The sequence below is a fragment of the Oncorhynchus kisutch genome, linkage group LG20, assembly GCF_002021735.2.
Source record: "Oncorhynchus kisutch isolate 150728-3 linkage group LG20, Okis_V2, whole genome shotgun sequence".
Taxonomy (NCBI): domain Eukaryota; kingdom Metazoa; phylum Chordata; class Actinopteri; order Salmoniformes; family Salmonidae; genus Oncorhynchus; species Oncorhynchus kisutch.
In genome coordinates, this window is record NC_034193.2 from 44,539,363 (window position 1) to 44,564,291 (window position 24,929).

A 24,929-nucleotide genomic window follows, 5' to 3' on the forward strand; every position below is an offset into this window, starting at 1 on the left:
TCCCCCGCGCAGCTACTCGCCCAAGCATCCCCAGCTTCTCCTTTACCCAAATCCAGATAGCAGATGTTCTGAAAGAGCTGCAAAACCTGGACCTGTACAAATCAGCTGGGCTTGACAATCTGGACCCTCGATTTCTGAAACTATCCGCCGCCATTGTCGCAACCCCTATTACCAGCCTATTCAATCTCTCTTTCATATCGTCTGAGATCCCCAAGGATTGGAAAGCTGCCGCAGTCATCCCCCTCTTCAAAGGGGGAGACACCTTGGACCCAAACTGTTACAGACCTATATCCATCCTGCCCTGCCTATCTAACGTCTTCGAAAGCCAAGTCAACAAACAGATCACTGACCATCTCGAAACCCACTGTACCTTCTCCGCTGTGCAATCTGGTTTCCGAGCCGGTCACGGGTGCACCTCAGCCATGCTCAAGGTACTAAACGATATCATAACCGCCATCGGTAAAAGACTACTGTGCAGCCGTCTTCATCGACCTGGCCAAGGCTTTCGACTCGGTCAATCACCATATTCTTATCGGCAGACTCAGTAGCCTTGCCTGGTTCACCAACTACTTTGCAGACAGAGTTCAGTGTGTCAAATCGGAGGGCATATTGTCCGGTCCTCTGGCTGTCTCTATGGGGGTACCACAGGGTTCAATTCTCGGGCCGACTATTTTCTCTGTATATATCAATGATGTTGCTCTTGCTGCGGGCGATTCCCTGATCCACCTCTAGGCAGACGACACCATTCTGTATACTTCTGGCCATTCCTTGGACACTGTGCTATCTAACCTCCAAACGAGCTTCAATGCCATACAACACTCCTTCTGTGGCCTCCAACTGCTCTTAAACGCTAGTAAAACCAAATGCATGCTTTTCAACCGTTCACTGCCTGCACCCGCACGCCCAACTAGCATCACCACCCTGGATGGTTCCGACCTAGAATATTATGGACATCTATAAGTACCTAGGTGTCTGGCTAGACTGAAAACTCTCCTTCCAGACTCATATCAAACATCTCCAATCGAAAATCAAATCTAGAGTCGGCTTTCTATTCCGCAACAAAGCCTCCTTCACTCACGCCGCCAAACTTACCCGAGTAAAACTGACTATCCTACCGATCCTCGACTTTGGCGATGTCATCTACAAAATAGCTTCCAATACTCTACTCAGCAAACTGGATGCAGTTTATCACAGTGCCATCCGTTTTGTTACTAAAACACCTTATACCACCCACCACTACGACCTGTATGCTCTAGTCGGCTGGCCCTTGCTACATGTTCATCGCCAGACCCACTGGCTCCAGGTCATCTACAAGTCCATGCTAGGTAAAGCTCCGCCTTATCTCAGTTCACTGGTCACGATGGCAACACCCACCCGTAGCACGCACTCCAACAGGTGTATCTCACTGATCATCCCTAAAGCCAACACCCCATTTGGCCGCCTTTCCTTCCAGTTCTCTGCTGCCTGTGACTGGAATGAATTGCAAAAATCGCTGAAGTTGGAGACTTATCTCCCTCACCAACTTTAAACATCTGCTATCTGAGCAGCTATCTGATCGCTGCAGCTGTACTCTTTTGCACACCAGTATCTCTACCGGCACATGACCATCTGATCATTTATCACTCCAGTGTTAATCTGCAAAATTGTAATTATTCGCCTACCTCCTCATGCCTTTTGCACACAATGTATATAGACTATTTTTTCTGTGTTATTGACTTGTTTATTGTTTACTCCATGTGTAACTCTGTGTTGTCTGTTCACACTGCTATGCTTTATTATGGCCAGGTCGCAGTTGTAAATGAGAACTTGTTCTCAACCTGCCTACCTGGTTAAATAAAGGTGAAATAAAATTAAAAGAAAAGAAAAAATAGTAAACTTTGTTAAACTGGAACCTTGTCGTTGTGTCATTTCGAGTTAACACATGGCCCTGTACAGCAGATGTTATCTAGAATTGAGATGAATCTAATGAATAAGTTGCTTTGATGGTAAGCTTGAATGAAGAACAGACACATTTGGGCTAATTAGCTAATATCATGTCATCCGGTGAAGCTCCCTCAGACTACCCAAGTTCCCTAAACGCAACCACATTTAGAAGAAGAATAGCTTCCTGAATTCCTAGTGTAGCAGTAAGCGCCCTCCTGATAATCACGTTTCCATGAATACCAAGGGGAACATGGCTTTAAAATACACACTTCCACCATCCTCCCTCCAAAGGAATTGCAAAGCAATGCAATGTGACTAATAATTTATTCTGCAATGGTAGTGAGTGTATTGTCGGAGGGGGGCTAGGCTGATCTGACCCTGATCAGGTCTGTGATTCAAGAAGATACAGATTAAAAGGATCACCAGCACTGCTGCGTTAACCTCAAATGGATTACAAACAGATTTAACACTGTACACCAACATAACACCAGATGCCCTTGCATTTGCCTAGGCATTAACAGAAAATACACACATAAACGATACACGGTATGTCCATGGGATTGGTTTAAGCCTCACTTTCCCAAAGTAGATGAACCAACCAGATCCCCTTTTCTGGGGCACTGATCGAAACTGATCTGGGACCAGTATAGTTAGTGTGGCGTCAAAAAGAAACCATGTGACCTATTACTATTATACCTGTACCACTTTGGTACAATAGCCCCAGTACATTGTGTCACCAGTTGATTGTGTGTTCATTCAGCTCTATATTAACACCAAATGAAACCTCCCTCTGGGGTTACAGAACAGGTCTGGATTGTGTGCCACACACACTGGAATGGGTCAATAGAGAGGTGACGTTAATTATACTCCCAGAGAGAGTGAACTGAGGTGAATCATTCCTGTACATTACCAGACACCAGTGATCCTAGAAAACAAGTGCAACCAAGACAACAGCTCTGGTGAAATGGTTGCCCGGGCTTGTTTATCATAATAAAGGGCAAGGCCCTGTTCACCTGACTAGGTGGAGAAATAGATGGGGGGGCGTGGTATTGGGCGTGGCCAACAGCGCCTTCTCCGACCAACATTTTTAGAGGCCCTCCCATGGCAGCAGAAACTAAATGTTGCTTTTTTAAAACAATTTTGTCTGCTATTCGCAATTCTAGACATTTTGCCATGGGGAAAAGAACGCATTTTACAGTTGAATTAAGCTAGTTTCCTGCAATTCTACACATTTTGCCATGGCTTGTGTTGTGTTCTTATGCTACACTTCATGACCAAAAGCTTGTCAAACATCTCATTACAAATCATGGGCATTATTTTAGAGTTTGTCCCCCCTTTGGTGCTATAACAGCCTCCACTCTTCTGGGAAGGCTTTCCACTAGATGTTGGAACATTGCTGCGGGGACTTGCTACTTGCGTCCATTCAGCCATAAAAGCATTAGTGAAGTCGGGCAATGATGCTGGGCGATTAAACCTGGCTCGCAGTCGGTGTTCCAATTAATTCCAAAGCTGATTGATGGGGTTAAGGTCAGGGCTCTGTGCAGGCCAGTCAAGTTCTTTCACACCAACCTCGGCAAACCATTTCTGTTTGGAACTCCCTTTGTGAACGGAGGCATTGTCATGCTAAAGCAGGAAAGGGCATCGTATAGAATGTCATTGTATGCTGTAGCGTTAAGGTTTCCCTTCACTGGAACTAAAGGGCCTATCCCGAACCATGAAAAACAGCCCCAGGCAATTCGTTATTCCTCCTCCAAACATTAGTTGGCACTATGCATTGTGGCAGGTAGCGTACTCCTGGCATCCGCCAAACCCAGATTTGTCCATCGGACTGCCAGCTGGTGAAGTGTGATTCATCACTCCAGAGAATGCGTTTTCACAGAGTCCAATGGCGGCAAGGTTTACACCACTCCAACCAATGCTTGGCATTGCGCATGGTGATCTTATGTTTGTGTGCGGCTGCTCGGCCATGGAAACCCCTTTCATGAAACTCCGACAAACAATTATTACGCTGACGTTGCTTCCAGAGGCAGTTGGGAACTCGGTAGTGAGTGTTGTAACTGAGGACAGATTATTTTTTACTCGTTACAACACTCGGCGGTCCCGTTCTGTGAGCTTGTGTGGCCTACCACTTCACGGCTGAGCTGTTGTTGCTCCTAGACGTTTCCAATTCACAATAACAGCACTTACAGTTGACCGGGGCAGCTCTAGCAGGGCAGATATTTGACAAACTGACTTGTTGGAAAGGTGGCATCCTATGATGATGTCATGTTGAAAGCCACTGAGCTCATCAGTAAAGGCCATTCTACTGCCAATGTTTGTCTACAGAGATTGCATGACTGTGTGCTCAATTTTTATACATCTGTCAGCAAAGGATGTTGCTGAACTCTCCGAATCCACTAATTTGAAGTGGTGTCCACATACTTTTGTATATATAGTGTATCTGAGTGACTCAAACATTATAACAAAATCAATTGGGGGCCCCATGGCAAGACATTTAGGGAATTTTAGGGGAAACACTGCAATGTTGTTTTTGTAATATTATCACCCCTCTAGTATGTGATGTCTCTGAAACAATACAGTTATACTGATCTGTAGCATCCTGTATCTGGGCAAATATTGGTTTGCTTTGTGAGTAACTTTAACTAGTTGCCATTCCATTTCCGCTTTATTCCGTGCTGTAATGTAAAGTGCTTCCAAAATAATATGAACAACAGACTAGATGGGAGCTTGTAGTAGCTGCAGTAGGGCAGGATACTGGAGTTTTAGACTTGATATGTCAGGTCATGGAGTTGCTCCCAGTATCTCAGCATCAGCAGGATAATGGAGTGGAACCTTTAGCACAGGGCAGGCCTCTGCTGATCACTACAACCAACCAACCACAGTGAGAGAGTCGGTGTGACGAACAGATAGACAGAACCTCCGAGATGCAGAGACAAACATACAGGCAGGCAGACAGACACAGACATCAGGACAGGTTTATGATATCCCTCCCTCCTACTACGGTCCTTATTGTGGCATTCAGCAGTTTTGTACAGCAGAAGCACGCCACAGCCAAGCCGGTGTAAAACACAAAGACTTAATCTGACAACATCACAAAGGCATATTAGTTTACCATTCATTCACAGTTCACCTTAGCATGGATTGCCATAACAACAGCAAGTAGCAGGGATGATGAGAAAGAAGTGAGGTTTACACAGCTATGTGTAAATGCCAACTGTCACTTTTACTGAGCTGTAATGTTCAAATGTCCCATCCGTGTGTGTGGTAATCTAGTATAGTGTTTAATTTCAAAACAAGGTCATGAGGATGTGTGAAGATCAGATAATTGTTTTCTAGAGAGTTAGTGTTTCACTCTCTGTATGGTGAAATCTACCCAGCGCTTTCACTTGGTGGTGCATGTCTCTAGTCTGTTCTATTCTAGCGTTTATAATATAAAAAATAATTAGCCTGAAATGCAAGGTAATTTATTCCTTGAAAAGTAGTCCCCAAAAAGACCGAATGCAGATGCTTGGGGCAGAATACTTCCATAATAAAATGTTTGAGATCTTTCGCTCTCATCTTTTGGAGTAAAGCCGACCCAAGGGACACCCATTTCTGACTACAACATTCTAACGGCTGTAGCATGCCTTCACTAGCAAAAAGAATACATCTGAAGGACAAATAACCTGCGTTGTATAGAATACAAAGAACTGGCTGAGGATGTAATTAGGTAGGCTTTTGCCTGTTTCGGTTTGTGTGATGGCACTTAGCAGGATTTCAGGCCAATATGCTAATGCATATGGCTGCTATCTGTACAACAGGCTCTCACGCTGCAGATGATGCTCCAGTATCTGTCACAAATTCAAATGTCAGTTCAATCCTATGTCTTGCAGTGCAATGTGATAGAAGAAGGCTATTCAAAACATTGCAACGATTGTATAACGATATATGCAATGGAGGCCGCGCAAGCGAAGAGGCTACAATGTGTCCTCTTATTTCTGTGGGTAAAACTGTAGGCTATTTCGGCTATTTTCTTTTTTGTTGCCTTCCCTTTCCATTTGAGGGGCTTATTCGCTTTCCGGAAACATGCAAATGAAGACCATTGTATTAATTCGACAAGAGAGAAATGAAGCAGTATCAGCACCGCTGTCGCAGAGTAACCTCTGATGATGATTATAACAGAACATGGCCAAGATGTTCAAATGTTCATAAATGACCAGCATGGTCCAATTATAGGTCTGGGACAGGTAGCACGTCCGGTGAACAGGTCAGGATTCCATAGCCGCAGGCAGAACAGTTGAAACTGGAGCAGCAGCACGGCCAGGTGGATTGGGGACAGCAAGGAGTGATCATGCCAGGTAGTCCTGAGGCATGGTCCTAGGGCTCAGGTCCTCCGAGAGAGAGAAAGAAAGAGAGAATTCGAGAGAGCATACTTAAATTCACACAGGACACCGGATAAGACAGGAGAAGTACTCCAGATATAACAAACTGACCCTAGCCCCCCGACACATAAACTACTGCAGCATAAATACTGGAGGCTGAGACAGGAGGGGTCAGGAGACACTGTGGCCCCATCCGATGATACCCCCGGACAGGGCCAAACAGGAAGGATATAACCCCACACACTTTGCCAAAGCACAGCCCCCCACCACTAGAGGGATATCTTCAACCACCAATTTACCATCCTGAGACAAGGCCGAGTATAACCCACAAAGATCTCCGCCACGGCACAACCCAAAGGGGGGGCGCCAACCCAGACAGGATGATCACATCAGTGACTCAACCCACTCAAGTGACGCACCCCTCCTAGGGACGGCACTCTATAGTGCTTTAGAGATTTATTCCCTCTAAAAATATATATAAAATGAGGGAATTATTCAAATGTCACTCTTATTATGTCAATTGTAATTAGGTTAGGGCATTATTATAGCCTATACTGGCTATAATGACTGGCACAGTGAACATACTCATAACAATGATTACTGTAGTAGACAGCAAGTTGACCTCAAGAATCTATAGCATGCAGGTGGGTCTGTAAAAAAAAAACTTAAGAGGAAGAAGATCAAAATAGCTGCAAGTTGTGTAAATTGAATTAAATGGGGTGTAATAAAATGAGTTGTGAGTAGAGGGGGTTGTCTCCCTCCCTCTTCTGTTGGCTTTGAGAGTTTATTTAGAAAGTGGGTTGGGGGAGGTCGCAGCAGGGTTTTCCCAAACTCGTCTTCTGCACAGTTACTTTTGCATTTTTTTTTTGCAGGGGAAGCAAAATAGTTTTGCCAGGGCGGCTGTGATCCGCGGGAGGAGAGCCTGTTTTTTCTTAGGCTCATCTGCAGCTACAGTACCTGAATAGGTGACAGAGAACAAGGCATGAAATCAGGGTCGTGTTCATTAGGGTACACAGTAGCAAAATATTTTGAAACGGAAAACAAAAACAAGCATTTGTTATTGGCAAGTTCAAGAAAGTTCCTCCCTGTTTTAGGCCGCTGTCTTCCATTTAGTGGCTAATGAATAAGACCCTGATAACTTCATCATAGTCTTCCGTCCTTACATTACAATAGTGTGCTGAAGACAGATGCACATGTTGACTGACAGAAATGAGGACTTACTATCATTGCCAAGAGGAGACACCTTGTTCTTCTGGTTCTTGTTATTTCCTCGCTTCTTCTTTCCTGACTTCCTGACTTCTTTCTTCATAGCCTCTTCCTTCTCTTTCTTCTTAGTAGAGAGAGAAACAGATATGAGTCGATGCCTCACAATCAAACAGCCCAAATAACTAAACGATCTACTGGTTCTTGGCCGTCTCACCTGTGTGGAGGTGATGTCCTTGAGGTCTGTGCAGAGGGCGCTGCTGATGGGCTTGGTGCTTTCAGAAACGTAGCTAATTACCTGGGACTTCTCAGAGATGGCTGAGCTTACACTGGTCTTTTCCAAACCAGTGCTGTCATCAGCCATCTCCTCTAGGTCCTCTTCTAAGGTTTCCCTCCAAGCCAGGAGCTCCTCGGTGAGGGTGACGTCACTCCTTGAGGAGGTTGAGGAGTGTGACCTCCCACTACCACGGCTCCTCCTGGCTCCAAAATGGCCTTCAAAACTCCAGTCCTCCGAATAGTCATCTATGACTTGTGTGATGGTGTCCGCCATGCACCTGATGGCTCCCTTGCTACCAGAGCGTGCGGCACGCAGTTGAGCCCGGTTGGAGTCCGAACGCAGGGATAATCTTTTAGCCGCAGTCTTCACGATGGCCTTCACCGCATCATCCCCACTGAATTGGATGCTCTCCTCCAGGCCAAAGATGACAGAGATGTCAGCATACTTCAGGGCATGCTGGACCTGCACAAAGAGATCCTTCATCAGCCTGAAGGGGTCATTGGCCCTCCTTGTCTGGGGGGACTCTGAGGCCTCCAGTCGGCACATGATGCCGTGGAGAATAAACTTCAGAGTCTGGGGGCTCATGACGGTGGCCCAGGGAGTGCTGCAAAGGAGGATGTGCTCCTTGCATGGTTGCAGGGAGGGAATCTTCTCCAGGGGGTCCTGCCTGTTCTTGGTGGGCATCAGGGAGCTGTCACTCATCTCAGAGACCTCAGCCCCCCCCACCTCTTCTTCCAGAGTCTGGGCAGGAGCTGCCCATGCTGCCTGGGTTGAGGTGGAGGGTTTAGGGTATGAGACAGTCATGACACTTACAACCACCTCCTCTTCGTCCTTGGGTGAACAGGAACACGGAGAGTCAGGGAACCTTTCCCTGGCACCGGAATCCAATCCTAAGAAAACACACTCATATTCTGAACTGGTTCAAAGCCACATCCATGTATAACACTATGCAGTATCTAGTACATTTACTATAATGGTAATACACTGGTTATTACTGGTCATATGGGCAAAACAGGTTATAAGTGTACCTTTCTGGATGATGAGCCTGGACTTGTAATCGTCGTTGCAGGTACTGTTCAGGATGTCTCCCACCCTGGTGGTCATGACCTTGCAGACGGCCCCTAGTCAAATCAAAATGTATTTAATACAGGGGTGTCAAACTCATTCCATGGAGGGCTAAGTGTCTGCGGGCTTTAGTTTTTTCCTTTCAATTAAGACCTAGACAACCAGGTTAGAGGAGTTTCTTACTAATTAGTGACCTTAATTCATCAATCAAGGGTGGAGTGAAACCCTGCAGAAACCCGGCCTTCTATAGAATGAGTTTGACATTTGATTTAAAGTAATTCTTCACACATAACATGTCTCCAAACACTGTATAGAAAAATAAGAAAAAAAGAGGAGAGAAAATGAAAATACCATTACTGACAATAAGAGAAAAGAAAGAAGGGGAATGTGTGGGTGCAAAAGACGGTAAAAACAACATAATAACTAACCTAGTGCCTCCTTGTTGTCATTGGAGAGGGAGCTGGAGGACTGGAGGGTAACTTTAGTGCCCTTCTTGATAGCTGGCAGGACACCTACAGAAAGAGGATCGTAGACATTAGTGGATCCTTCCACCATATATTGTTTTAGAATTCTATCAATAAATCCAGGTACTTTGGAAGTGGAGATGAATACTCACTGTAACTGGTTGTTTGAGTTAGAGTTTGAGGCAGTGCCAACATACCAACTACTTGGCGGCTTAGTTTTTTCACCCCTGACTTAGCCTCCCTAGACCTTCTAGCCTTGATAACCTCTGTGGCCTTCTTTTCTGCCTTTGCTATATTTGCCTCTCGGCTGGGCCTGGGGCCTTGCGGGGGCTTCGGCACAAGGTTCTGAGACAAATAACAACAGTGGGGCAATCATATCACCATAGAAACCACATTTTTCACCATAGGCATGATGGTACTGAGTGACATGTCACATAAGGGTTAACCTTAGAATTAGAATCAGAATTAAAATCTGAATTCCAATACTATTAGTTCTAACTAGTAGGTGGTCCATGTGTCTTAATGGCGTTATTATCGCGTTGTAAACTGGTTTTCAACCCGTCGTATTACTAGATTGCAACTGGCCTCCGTGACAACCAGACGTTTTGCAACAGAACTAAAATATGTTTCTTACCTTTCGAGGGCTATCCTGGAGGCAGTCTACCAGGGCTGGCAGGCTTAGTCCATCATGGTCAGCGGAATGGACATCTGCCTTTCGAGGGCTATCCTGGAGGCAGTCTACCAGGGCTGGCAGGCTTAGTCCATCATGGTCAGCGGAATGGACATCTGCCTTTCGAGGGCTATCCTGGAGGCAGTCTACCAGGGCTGGCAGGCTTAGTCCATCATGGCCAGCGGAATGGACATCTGTCTGGAGCACTTGCTCTCTAGCACTAGCTTGGAGGGTCCCAGCCTGGGGTATAGGAACATAAGGAAATACATAGAACTTAAGCCCTCCATTATTATGCCCACTTTTCCAACTATAAACCTTAGAATTAGAATCAGAATTCAAATCTGAATTCCAAAACTATTAGTTCTAACTAAACTCAGCAAAATAAGAAACGTCCTCTCACTCTCAACTGCGTTTATTTTCAGCAAACTTAACATGTGTAAATATTTGTATGAACATAACAAGATTCAACAACTGAGACATAAACTGAACAAGTTCCACAGACGTGACTAACAGAAATTGAATAATGTGTCCCTGAACCAAAGGAGGGGTCAAAATCAAAAGTAACCGTCAGTAACTGGTGTGGCCACCAGCTGCATTAAGTACTGCAGTGCATCTCCTCCTCATGGGCTGCACCAAATTTGGCAGTACTTGCTGTAAGATGTTAACCCACTTAAAAAATTCTATAAGAAAATGTTACCCCACTCTTCCACCAAGGCACCTGCAAGTTCCTGCACATTTCTGGGGGGAATGGCCCTGGCCCTCACCCTCCGATCCAACAGGTCCCAGACATACTCAATGGGATTGAGATCCGGGCCGTTCACTGGCCATGGCAGAACACTGACATTCCTGTCTTGCAGGAAATCACACACAGAACGAGCAGTATGGCTGGTGCCATTGTCATGCTGGAGGGTCATGTCACGATGAGCCTGGAGGAAGGGTACCACATGAGGGAGGAGGCAGTCTTCCCTTTAACGCACAGCGTTGAGATTGCCTGCAATGACAACAAGCTCAGTCCGATGAGGCTGTGACACACCACCCCAGACCTTGATGGACCCTCCACCTCCAAATCGATCCCGCTCCAGAGTCCAGGCCTCGGTGTAATGCTCATTCCTTTCCACGATAAACGCAAATCCGACCATCACCCCTAGTGAGACAAAACCGCGACTTGTCAGTAAGAGCACTTTTTACCAGTCCTGTCTGGTCCAGCGACGGTTGGGTTTGTGCCTATAGGCGACGTTGTGCCTGGTGATGTCTGGTGAGGACTTGCCTTACAACAGGCCTACAAGCTCTCAGTCCAGTCTCTCTCAGCCTATTGCGGATAGTCTGAGCACTGATGGAGGGATTGTGCGTTCCTGGTGTATCTCGGGCAGTTGTTGTTGCCATCCTGAACCTGTCCCGCAGGTGTGATGTTCAGATGTACCGATCCTGTGCAGGTGTTGTTACACGTGGTCTGCCATTGCGATGACAATCAGCTGTCCGTCCTGTCTCCCTGTAGCGCTGTCTTAGGCGTCTCACAGTACGGACATTACAGTGTATTGCCCTGGCCACATCTGCAGTCCTCATGCCGCCTTACAGCATGCCTAAGGCACGTTCACGCAGATGAGCAGGGACCCTGGGCATCTTTCTTTTGGTGTTTTTTAGAGTCAGTAGAAAGTTCTCTTTACTGTCCTAAGTTTTCATAACTGTGACCTTAATTTCCTACCGTCTGTAAGCTGTTAGTGTCTTAACGACCGTTCCACAGGTGCATGTTCAGAAATGGTTTATGGTTCATTGAACAAGCATGGGAAACAGTGTTAAAACCCTTCACAATGAAGATCTGTGAAGATATTTGGATTTTTACAAATTATCTTTAAAATACATGGTCCTGAAAAAGGGACGTTTCTTTTTTTGCTGAGTTTAGTAGGTGGTCCATGTGTCTTAATGTCTGTATTATCGCGTTGTAAACTGGTTTTCAACACGTCATATTACTAGATTGCAACCAACTGGTCTCCGTTACAACCAGACGTTTTGCAACAGAACTATAAAACGTTTTCTTACCTTTAGGGGGCTGTCAATGGGGCAGTCTACCAGGGCTGGCAGCCTTAGTCCATCATGGTCAGTGATGTCTGTCTGGAGGACCTGCTCTCCAGCACTAGCTTGGAGGGTCCCAGCCTGGGGTATATGAACATAAGGAAATACATCTAACCTTAGCCCTCAATTAATTATGCCCACTTTTCCAACTATAAATCATATCAATCTGTTTTTACAGCATATAGGTTATACTACCAAGAAGATAGCCTCATTACATATCAAGAGGGATAGCCCCAGAATGAACAAACATTTTTTGATCACTTATGAGACTTACTTTTAGAATTATTTTTCTCAACGGTTTATGATTTCTATCCATTGTGCTTTCAGGCACCCTTCAGATTGGACCTGACATTTTTTTAAATAAACAAATACATTTTAAAATACATTTCAAAAAATGTTTTACAACATCTTGGCCAGTTATGCTGTACTCACACAGAACGTCTTCACTCAAAGTGATTTATTTGAACATGAGGATGACTGTCCTTTGCAAATTATCAACTCAACTGAGGCAAAAGTAGCACCCTGAACCTTTTTTTAGTTCGTTTACGTCATAGGCTTCTATATTCCATCGTACATTATGACGTCAACTACAAAAGCACAGAGCGACCACTCCGGGAAATTAATGCATGGATTCTTATCACATACGATATCTGATTTTTTTTTTACAATGTAACCCAATTCATTTTGGTTCAGTGAGGTTTTATCGTATTTTATGGATAAATGTTGCCCTCTGTTGGCCATAAATGAAATAGTCATCAATTAAAGTCGCGCCATCAGTCTGCACACTCCCACTATCGGACTTTTAACAGCTACGGTTAACGTAACATCTATTTAGTGTCAATAAGATGGACCAATCAAATGATTATAGTCAAATAAATCAAATCGTTGATGGGTTTGGTGAGGGAAGACAGATGTAGTAAGCTGATATGATCAGGGCATGCACACATATTGCCCATGAATGAATAAATGTTTTAAGCCAAATGTCTATTTGTCCAAGACAGTCATTGTTACGCCTTTTCCCATATTGCCCAGTATAGCTTCATTTCACACATCAATCATAATTTATACAAACTGGATGAATGCAGGCTGTTGGTTTGTAAATAAATATGTATATAGTATGCATATTATTATTATTATTGTTTCATTCACTTATGTTTTTGACCTGCACTGTTGGAGTTCAGATCTTAAGAATTTCACTGTGCCCTACAATTACATCTGCGACCGATTAATAAACTAATCTAATCGACTAAAATGTTTACATTATTGCTGAATAAGGCTATCACAGTGTACTTTTTTCATAACAAGAAATGATGCCATCATTTTTAGTTTAGGGCAGCTGGCGAAATCCCGCCTTCCTCGTTGGCATTTTCAAGATCGGCATTAAAATAGACCAATCATGGTTCGTTTTCAAGCCGGTTTGGTGAGATTGCCTTTAAAATGAACCAATAGTGGCCACGAATACACGAGCACAGTGCCTCTAGACTGCCCCTGTGAACCTAGCCAGCAGTGTGATACTTGAAGCCGATTTGAATTAACACGAAAAGTAAGTGCTATTTTAATTTCATTAAAAAAATGTGCTGTATTGAGTATGTTTCAATATCTTCATGAATTGTAAATAAGAAACATATTTTTCTTTCCATAATGCCCACAAATAGCAGCCATGTTCGAGTATACTTTTGTTAAAATCTTTGCGAAAACCTTGTGCAATCTGGCTAGCTAACTAACACATTTAGCATTGCGTCAAGCTAACGCTAGTACTAGCACGGTCGTGTCAGTTAGCTTCTGCTAGCAGTGTGTCGCAGGTTGGTTCCGAGAATGACATATTCGGTCAAGTTAGGCCCTAGAAATGTCTTGCTCGTTATTAATTTGAGCCAACGTTATTTCTGAATATTCGCCTTACATTTGGAACCTATTTCCCTTTATAGCACTTTGCTGTCACAAAGTTTGAATGAGGAGGCGGCTGCCATTGTTTGTGCGGAGAGTGAGGCATGATTCCTTGTTCAACTTGATTGAATCGGGCAACTGGCTAACTACTGTAAACTGAGTTGCAGGGTGGTTGCTGGTCCGATCCTTGTTTCTAGCTAGGTAAATTGTAATGATTGTGCTAAATGCATTCGCTTCCCATTTTGCGTTCTGTCCAGCTTTGGCGGTGTGCGTGCGGCCTGCTACTAGCATTATTAGCAGCTAGCTAATGCATGTAGGAATACACGTTAGACGAGTCTTTCCCAAACTCGGTCCTAGGGACCTCAGGGGTTGTACGTTTTATGTTTCTGCCGTAGCACTACACAGCTGTTTAAAATAAGCATCAAGTTTTGATTGAGTCAGCTGTGTAATGTTGGGGGGGAAACGTGCTCCCCTTGGAGTCCCAAGGACCGAATATGGAAAACCCTGTGCTAGACGGTGATGTTTCACTAGGATTCAATTCAGAAAGTGAAATTACAAGAATTGGAATCCTCATGTAATATAACTAAGGTTAGATGGCGAGGAATTGTACATAGATTAAGATTATTGAATTGGCATTTCAATTAACCTTCTGAATTTACTGTATTGTTGATACAGCGCCCACCCCAAACTAGTCTCCAGTGTTTCCTAGCTTCAACTAACTACCCCTTCTCCAGAATGGCAGAGAACGACGTTGACAACGAGCTGTTGGACTATGAAGAGGATGAGGAGCCTCAGGTTGCCCCGGAGACCGCCACACCTGCGGGCAAGAAGGAGGTAAAGGGCTCTTATGTCTCCATTCACAGCTCCGGCTTCCGAGACTTCCTGCTCAAACCAGAGCTGCTCCGCGCCATTGTTGACTGTGGCTTTGAACATCCCTCTGAAGGTGAGCCTCACAGGCACTTCCCACCTTCAACCAAGGACTGTTTTTTACTTTGTCCATTCTGTGTGTGTCAAATGGCACCCTATTCCTGACATAGTGTACTACTATTGAGCTGGGCCCATAGGGCTTTGTTCAAAACTAGTCCTGTGTGTGACTGGGCCCTGGTGGAAAGTAATCCACTATATATAGGGTGTCATTTGGGACTCCGACTATGAGTTATACATGTATGCCCCTTCAAGCATCACAGCGTACTTAAACTGGTCATCTCGGTATACCTGTCGCAAGACTCACTGGTTGATGCTTATTTATAAAACCCTCTTAGGCCTCACTCCCCCTCCCCTACCTGAGATGTATACTGCAGCCCTCATACTCCACATACAACACCTGTTCTGCCAGTAACATTCTGTTAAAGGTCCCCAAAGCGCACACATCCCTGGGTCGCTCCTCTCTTCAGTTTACTGCCCCTAGTGACTGTACAGTTTTATCTCAATCTCTTCATTCAAAGACTCAATCATGGACACTCCTACAAAGCAGCCACAACTGTCAGTGTGATGTGTTGTCTACCCTTCTTGCCCTTTGTGCTTTTGTCTGTGCCCAATGTTTGTACAATGTTTTGTGCTGCTACCATGCTGTGTTGTCATGTGTTGATGCCTTGCTATGTTGTCTTAGGTCTCTCTTTATGTAGTGCTGTGTGTTTTGTCCTATATATATATATTTTTTTTTTTTTATGTTATGGCTGCATCTTTTTGTTCTCAATTTCTGCCTGAAGACATACCCAAATCTAACTGCCTGTAGCTCAGCCCCAGAGGCAAGGATATGCATATTCTTGGTATCATTTGAATGGAAACATTCTGAAGTTTGTGGAAACCTTAATTGAATGTAGGAGAATATAACACAGATCTGGTGGAAGAAAAGAGAAAGAAAGAGCCTACGTTTTTTTTTTATTGTTGTAGTATCATCTTTCACATGTACTAGAATAGCCACACAGTCAGAGAGGATGCTGGATATAATTTTGATGGGTAACACAAGAGGGCAACTAGGTGTGCAATATTTCAGACTGATAACTTCAGGAATGGGTGAGCTACATTACATTTAGCATGAAGTCACCCAGGTGTCCCACACATTTGCCCAAATGTACCCAAGTGGCTGAATTGGTGAAATGACGTATAACTATATACAGCAGTACAAATAACTATATACAACATATCAAAAAGTAAATCTAACACACAAAAAAAAGGCTATTTTTTTTAAAAAAGAAATATGTATATAAAAACAAACCATACACCCCTTGGAAGTTCTCGTCATAATACTTTGCTGCCTGTGCCATGTCCCATAGCAGTCTCTTTCTGATTTAAAGCAGAGGTAAACTGAACAAGTGGTGCATTTCATGCGACACAGAACACAACGATGCCTCCATGCTGTGCCCTTTTGGCCTTGAGGCACAGTCATGCCTGCAGTAATGAACTGTGGCATATGAGCACCACTGGGGGCACAGGTAGAGCGGGCAGCTTGGCACCGGGGGCTCCCAGTCGGAGTTGCTATCACTGTGAAAAAAAACATTAAGATATTTGTATGAGCCTTTTATCATCACATAAAATAAACATATGTATTGTAGAGAGCAGAGGGAATACTCCGGCCATTGTGGTGTATGTGTGTGTGTATATATATATATATATATATATATATATATATATAACGGCATTAGCACTTACCCGTCCAGAAGTACGTCCTGTCCTTGCAGAAACAGCTCCTCGGTTCATTTGAATCATAACACTCCAAGATTCCTCAAACATAAACTCTGTCTCACTCTTTCACTTTAGAGTTTGACTTCGCTTTACATGATTTATTCACCATGATATCTTCAGTGAAATCGTTGAAACAACAACTTTCCGAAATACAGCTGCGCGTAAAAAGCCTTATACAGCCACTCCTCTGATTGTCAAGGTGAGAATGGAGTTCCCTGCACTGCGATTACAAACAAGGAATTGTGGTCCAACCCCAAACCATTACATACTGGCGTTTACCTCAGCTCATTGGCGATCTACCCAGCTAGATTTCAAGAAGATCATTGGGCAGAAATATAGTCAAAGAAGCTTTGCTAAAATTATTGGTGCGTAAGGTAGTCATTTATCGTTGTCTTCAAATCAGCTCACTTCGGTCAATACTCCCTGTAAAAAAATATTTAAAAAAAAACAGTGATGTTTGGCTGTGTTGCAAACATCCAGAGGAATGCACTGAAACCCACCATGACTAGATAAACAATTGTTTACAGGGGGAATCACGTCGAATGCTCTGTAAAAAAATTGATAGAGATGGAATTCACGGCACAAACGGTTTACAAAATGTTTCGGTTTAGGCCATAAAAATGGATTTTATCAAAGAAAACGTCACTTAATTTGATCAATGGGACACTCAGGAAGAGAAATAAGAGCAAGATATCAGAATGTAAGTCATAATTTTACCTTCAGATGTGAATGGGGGGAAAAAACTGTCATGGCGGAAAATGTTTCTGTTCTTGATTGCTGTTCTCAAACAAAAGCATGGGATTTGTTCTCTGTAATAGCTACTTTAAATTGGAAAATGTAGTTTGATTACCAAGATTCTAATCTTTTGAAGGGTGTAAGACACTTGCATTTAAGAATGTTTAATGTTACGAAGTTGTATTTTAATTTCCCCTGATGTTGGTCCCTGTACGGGGATCGCAGCCATAACAGGTTAAATCCCAGGCCCCAATCCCCGCAGGAGGCCTCTTGGTAGGCCGTCATTGTAAATAAGAATTTGTTCTTAACTAACTTCCCTAGTTACATTTCTGTCTTTCAGTCCAGCATGAGTGCATCCCACAGGCCATCCTGGGCATGGACATCCTGTGCCAGGCCAAGTCTGGTATGGGCAAGACGGCTGTGTTTGTACTGGCCACCCTGCAGCAGATTGAGCCTGTGGACGGGCAGGTGAGTGGTTGAATACATTGTGGACGCAGCAACTGAATTGCTGTTACATCCTCCCTCCTTTACTAAAAATAGCTTTCGATGGAGAATCCATTGAGTGCTTTGTAGTTTAGGAATAGGCTTAATCTGTATCTGGGGATACTTGCATAAGAAAGTGTCTAATCGCCAACTTTATTTAACCTTTACTTGGACTAGGCAAGTCAGTTAAGAACACATTTTTATTTACAATGACGGCCTACCCCGGCCAATCCCTAATGACGCTGGGCCAATTGCAGTCTGAATTTGTTCTCCTTTTAATCTCACTGTTTACACTGCTGTTTTATCCTATTGGATAATCTTGTGTGTTTTTTGTTTCTCTGCTGTCCAGAGAGTTCTGTATTAAACATCCTCCCCTACCTCTCTCTGTCTACCAGGTGTCTGTGCTGGTGATGTGCCACACACGAGAGCTGGCCTTCCAAATCAGCAAAGAGTATGAGCGCTTCTCCAAGTACATGCCTACCGTCAAGGCAGCCGTGTTCTTCGGGGGCCTGTCCATCAAGAAGGACGAGGACGCGCTGAAGAAGAACTGCCCCCACATTGTGGTGGGAACGCCCGGCCGCATCCTGGCCCTCATCCGCAACAAGACCCTCAACCTGAAGAACGTGAAGCACTTTGTCCTAGACGAGTGTGACAAGATGCTGGAGCAGCTGGGTGAGTTGGACAGGGGGGGCTGATGCCAGATGTGAGTGACGGGAGCAAGGAGTAAGTTGAAACGTCAGAGGAACGGTCAATTGAAAACGTGTTCCAATGTACCTACTAGTGGGTTGACTTTTTTTGTGACGGCCATATTATTTTGCTATCGTCTCTCCCTCAGACATGAGGCGTGATGTTCAGGACATCTTCAGGCTCACACCCCACGAGAAGCAGTGCATGATGTTCAGCGCCACCCTAAGCAAAGAGATCCGTCCTGTCTGCCGCAAGTTCATGCAGGATGTACGTTGAAGGGGTTCTCATAACCCGTGGTTATCTACATGTTCTGAAACTTAAAGTTGCAGTTTTACACACACAGACACAGAGATGAACCCATCTCCCTAAATTGCACTTTGAAGAGGCAATCGGCAGTATAAACATTAATGAAGCATCTTCCTCGCCCCTGTTTTGGAGGGATAGGTCTGGAGAAAATTACCCACTCTGAAATTCGTAGAGCTATATGCTATACTGACCATCAATGATATCAGAATTATCATTTTGACCGTGTTTTGAGACTATATAGTTTATTTTTGCGTTTACTTTGTTTACAAGCATTGGAATGAAACAAGCTTGTATTTTGGGTTCTGGTGGGGTACGAAAGTTGAACTAAGCTCATGGGCATTTGTTATTCTTTTCATTTTAAATGTCTAAAAATTGATGTAGAAACTACTGATTGCCCCCTTTTTTTTGTTTTTAAAAGGATTTTGGATATGGCTTAATATTCATGTAAAATGTTCCAATCTAGCCCCTCTAATCTTTGCCTGCTCGTGACTGTCCTTCTCATAAGTGGCCAGAGTTGACCCTCTCTTAACCTGGGTCTGGGGCTCTGGACATTTTCGGGAGGAACAGTCCTGGCATTAAAGCTATAATGAAAAATAAAGTTTCATCCAGCTCTAGTACTAGTAATTGATGTTCACAATCACATTTGTAGTTCTTCATTCACCAACACACAGAAAGTGGTTTACTCCTGTTTTTCTCTTAATGTGGCTAGGTTTATAAAACTGTCCCAAAGAGTGACACTTTCCCCATGTTCTATTCATTAGGGCACACTAGCAAAATGTTTAGCACTGGAAGTCCTGGTAGTCCCTCCCTGTGTTCTGTTTGGTGCTTAATGAATTTCTCCTGTAGCCCATGGAGGTGTTTGTGGACGATGAGACCAAGCTGACGCTGCACGGCCTGCAGCAGTACTACTGCAAGCTGAAGGATAGCGAGAAGAACCGCAAGCTCTTCGACCTGCTCGACGTGCTCGAGTTCAACCAGGTATGGACAGAGGTCTTTTCAGAGAATTGAATGCTAAAACGTCATTTATTTTTGAATGTATTTTGTCCATGGAATTGAAAGTCATGTGTTTAAATACAATTTTACTCATTCAAGTGAACTAAGTCTATGCACCGACAAAGTTTCTGCCTGTGAGTTTTATGCCCTGTGTTTTTCATCTTCAGAGTGTACATTTATTTGACCAGGGTGCCATATCAGATGCAGCATGGGTTTTGTGCCCCATGTTTGTCTTCGGTGTCTCACTGCCATTTTCTCCCCTGTCTGAAGGTGGTGATCTTTGTGAAGTCTGTGCAGCGCTGTGTGGCTCTGTCTCAGCTGCTGGTGGAGCAGAACTTCCCTGCAATCGCCATCCACAGGGGCATGGCCCAGGAGGAGAGGTGGGTTCTGATGGAGAGGGAAAAATCACTGGCTAAACCCTACAGTCTATGCACTTGTTAAAATCTGAGCAGTTTTAATTGGTATAAGCAATATTAGGATATTGCTTACACTTCAAGTCATCTCAGATATTAATAAATGCATCGGGTTTAGGACAAGAATGTCCTCGACTTTTCCGTCCTCTTATCCGTAAACCGATAAGTGGTTGAGGAGTGTCAATTCGTTAGTAGGCAAACGGTGTCTTCGCCTCCTGCTGAGGAAGCATAAGTGTCCGTTGCTGAAGTTGAGATCTACCCCTCCCCTTTCAATCAGCTGTTTACTCTGATACGCATGCACATATTTAAAACGATAAGTAGCAGATGGTTTTTATCCATACAATGTCTAGCTAAATGTCTTTTACTACTTTACACATTTTAATTTGGGATTCCACCCCTGTAAATGTCATTTGCATGATGTGTGAATGGAGTCTAATTTCATACAAGCATATTTCCTCCTCTCCTCAGTTACTGTTGACTTTTTTTTCAAAAGGAGAGGAATGAGGAGTTGCACAATCAAATTGAGAATCTCATTTACTTGCACATTTTCTATAATAGTCATGTAGCAGAAGCTGTTATCCAGAGGGACTTAACAAGAACTTTCTCTCAGACAACATGTTTGTGGGTCACAGTTTCAGTGTACCCACAGGAGTGAAGCAGGATGTATAATGCCTGTTCTACTTATTCTAAATCCATGGGTGCCCCCCTTCCTCCCCCAGACTTTCCCGGTACCAGCAGTTTAAGGACTTCCAAAGGCGGATCCTGGTGGCCACCAACCTGTTTGGCCGAGGGATGGACATTGAGCGCGTCAACATCGTCTTCAACTACGACATGCCTGAGGATTCCGACACCTACCTGCACAGGGTGGCCCGTGCAGGCAGGTTCGGGACGAAAGGTCTGGCCGTGACCTTTGTGTCTGACGAGACTGACGCCAAGACCCTGAACGATGTGCAGGACCGCTTCGAGGTCAACGTGGCAGAGCTCCCAGAAGAGATTGACATCTCCACCTACAGTAAGCTATATCCAACTAGTCTAGCACTCATTTGGATTTCATGTGCTACTGCAGTGGTTTTTTTTTTCATGGTTTTTGTCTTAAATGTCACCCTATTCCCTATGTAGGGCACTACTTTTGATCAGAGCCACATAGGCTCTGGTTAAAAGTAGTGCACTATATAGAGAATAGGATGCCATTTCAGACATCCATGTTTTCACTTATTTATTATTTTGGGTTTTGTAATATCCTTCATTATGCCAGTGCTGCTTGCAATTGTTCCTTCAAAGGAATTGTTGATGAGCCACTTTAGAGCATTTGTTTATTACCTAGTCATTCCAAGTATGTGGTCTGTATATTCATCTTATTCTGAAGGTATCTATTTTTTGGTTCCCAGCATCTGCAAGTCATTTTATGTGGGTACACTGCTTGATGCTATAAACTAAACTCTCCCTCTTTTCTCGTTTCAGTTGAACAGTCCAGATGAAAATCGCTCCCTGACCAGTGAAGACGACGTGTCCGTGCCCCTCTGTCCTGGTCTTTTTTTGGAGAGGGAGAATAAAATAATCATTTTTTTATTTCTATTTTAAATGCCTCTCTGTGATCTCCCAGTTCATTAAGCATCACTTTTTATTAGATTTTTTATCCTATCCTCCCGAGGCTGCAGTTTTAATGTTATTTTCTCTGTTAATGGTGGTTGTTTCTATTTTTGCTTAATTAAATAATTGACATTAAAATGTTTTATACAATGTTATGTTACTGTTTATTTAATTTTTCTTACTAATAGGGTTGAAAAATTCTGGCAATTTTCTGAAATCCCTGTTGGATGATTCTCTGCTTATTCCCTCCCTGGGAATGTTCGGAAAGTTACCAGAATTTTCTAACAATACTTACTAATTCGAGAAGTTGGCTTTTCACATTGCAGTATATCATTGAGTCAGAAGACAGACCAACATTAACACTATAGAATATATAATTAAATGTTCCCTGTCACAAGGGGGCACTATGATCATGAATTTAAAACACTGTTTTATTTATATTATATATATACACTTAACAAAAATATAAATTAAACAGGTAAAGTGTTTATCAGCTGAAACAAAAGATCCCAATGTTCCATACGCACACAACGCTTCTCATTTTGTGCACAAATTTGTTTACATCTCTGTTACTGAGCATTTCTCCTTTGCCAAGATAATCCACCCGCCTGAAAGGTGTGGCATATCAAGAAGCTGAAATAAACAAAACAGCATTATTACACATGTCCACCTTGTGCTGGGAGACAAAAGGTGTGCAGTTTTGTCACAACACAATGCCACAGATGTTTCAAATTTTTAGGGAGTGTGCAATTGGCATGCTGATTGCAGGAATATCCACCAGAGATGTTGCCAGATAATTTTCCATAAGCCACCGATGTCGTTTTAGAGAATGAATTTTGCAGTAGGTCCAACTGGCTTCACAACACAACTGCGGACCACGGGACAACCAGGACATCCACATCTGGCTTCTTCACCTGCAGGATTGTCTGAGACCATCCACCTGGACAGCTGATGAAACTGGGTTTGCACAACTGAAGAATTTCTGTAAAAACTGTAAACTTTCAGGGAAGCTTGTCTTGATCTGACTGCAGTTAGGCTTCTTAACCGAGCAAATGCTCAGACATGTCACCTGTTGAGCATGTTTGGGATGCTCTGGATCGACGTGTACAACAGACCGTTCCAGTTCCTACCAATATACAGCAATTTTACACAGCCATTGAAAAGTAGGACAAGATTCCACAATCAACAGCCTGATCAGCTCTATGCGAAGGATATGTGTTGCACCACACGAGGCAAATGTTGGTCACATCAGATACTGACTGGTTTTCTGATCCACGCCATTCCCTTCTTTTTACCTTATCTGTGACCAGCAGACGCATATCTGTATTCCCAGTCATGTGAAATCCATAGATTAGGGCCTAATGAATTTATTTCAATTAACTGATCCCCTTTTATGAACTGTAACTCAGTAAAATCTTTGAAACACGTTGGATTTATATTTTTGGTCAGTGTATAATAACTAGGAGGAACTCCAAATTCCTCTTTCTCTATTTTCTCCTCTTTCTCTGCCCCTTCTCTCTTCCTTCTCCCCCCTCCCTTCTCTTCACATTCATACAAACTTATTTTGTTTTCTGTTTCAGAATACGACTACTAAATTTTCTCTCCTCAGTCTACCTATTTCCGACTGTTATTTAGATAATTAGTGGAATCAAGTTATGTAACATATATTTAGCCCTCTACATTTCAATCTTAATATCTAAAGGTTATAATATATGCTGGGTACGGCCAGGCCAAGTTGCCTATAGATGCTGATCTTGGGTCAGTTTTGCACTTTCCCCGTAATGGTTAGGATTTGGGGAGTTGAAGCTGATTCTAGGTCTGTACCTAGGGGAAACTTCACCCCAGAGTTTGTTTTTGTGTGAAATACTGTACCTTACGCCATGCTGTCAGTAGCACCACATATAGGGGTGGAGCAGGATATGTGGAGTATGCTACCTCCTCCCCTTGAAAAAACAAACTTACTTACCACAGAACACCTGTCCTCCCTTTCTCCTCTTCTCCCCCTCTATCCCTGTACTCCTCCTTTCTCTCCATTTCTTCTCCCTCTCAGGCAAGTCTTCTCCCACAGTCTTCTTCTCAGCCCAGTTCTTTGTCCATCGCTTCTTTTGGTCTCCTTGTTCTCCCTGTTCTGCTCTCAGCCACTCACTCATTCTCTTATCTGTATCCAGTTCCATGCTTTGTGTTCACCCTGTCTAACTGGCCTTAGAAACACAATATCAGCTGTTTCTTTCTTCCGTTGTGTCATAAGCACACTCTATTCCCTACACAGTGGACTACTTTTGACCAAAGCCCATAGAGCTCTGGTCAAAACTACTGCACTACATAGGGAATAGGGAGACATTTTTGGATGCAACCATAGTATGGTGATCCTCAATCTCTAATGTACTGTCTATCTGTATTGTGTTCAACCTGTGTGACTAGCCTTAGAAACACAATATCAGCTATTTCTCTCTTCCGTTGTGTCATAAGATGCATCCCGAATGGGGATACATAGGGTGCCATTTGGGACAGCCATAGTATTGTGCTCCGGTGGTCTATTTATCATAGGGCTTCTGACAGTCACCTCAACAATTGTCAGACCAGGAATAACCTCCAACTTGACTTATTCTCAAATGGGCTGGTGCCTTAGTCTTTGAAAAAGCATGTTTAAAAAAAAAACATGTCCCAGTCTGTCTCGTCCAGCTCAGTGATGTGGCGAAAACCTTTGGTCGTTGGTTAAATAGGTCTCTCAAATCCTGTACCCCTGGATTAAAATAGATGGGCCATGACTTCCGTCTCCAGTGGTCAGATCATTACCACTGGTGACAGACAGATAGTCTACATCCCAAATGGTACCCTATTCCCTTTACAGTGTAATACTTTTTATCTGGGCCTACAGGGCTCTGATCAAAAGTAGTGCACTATATAGGGAATAGCGTTCCATTTGGGATGCAGAGAGCTTCTACGCCCTACAGCAGTGTTTCCCGAATGGTGTGTCAGGACTAGCTGGTAAGTTGTGGCTAGTGCCTTCCGGATCGCTGATAATGCAATCAATCAAATTCAAACATCAGCAGTTGTCACAAAGTGCTTTACAGATACCCAGCCTAAAACCCCAAAGAGCAAAAGCACAGTGGCTAGGAA

The 24,929-nt window shown here is 43.6% G+C and overlaps 1 protein-coding gene across 2 annotated transcripts; it reads left to right on the forward strand.

Annotated features, from left to right (window-relative positions):
• Positions 1–13,442: 13,442 nt before the first annotated feature.
• Positions 13,443–21,964, forward strand: LOC109865296 (ATP-dependent RNA helicase DDX39A-like). 2 transcript variants are annotated; one of them, XM_031799356.1, is made up of 9 exons: positions 13,443–13,576; positions 14,652–14,860; positions 17,678–17,805; positions 18,216–18,492; positions 18,656–18,774; positions 19,660–19,791; positions 20,077–20,186; positions 20,939–21,231; positions 21,681–21,964. In XM_031799356.1, the coding sequence occupies exons 2-9, from the start codon at positions 14,653–14,655 to the stop codon at positions 21,695–21,697; spliced, it is 1,284 nt and encodes a 427-aa protein (XP_031655216.1). In that variant the 5' UTR covers positions 13,443–13,576; position 14,652; the 3' UTR covers positions 21,698–21,964. The 2 variants fall into 2 exon arrangements, with proteins under 2 accessions (XP_031655216.1, XP_031655218.1); XM_031799358.1 differs by lacking the exon at positions 13,443–13,576 and adding an exon at positions 14,380–14,505.
• Positions 21,965–24,929: the final 2,965 nt, after the last annotated feature.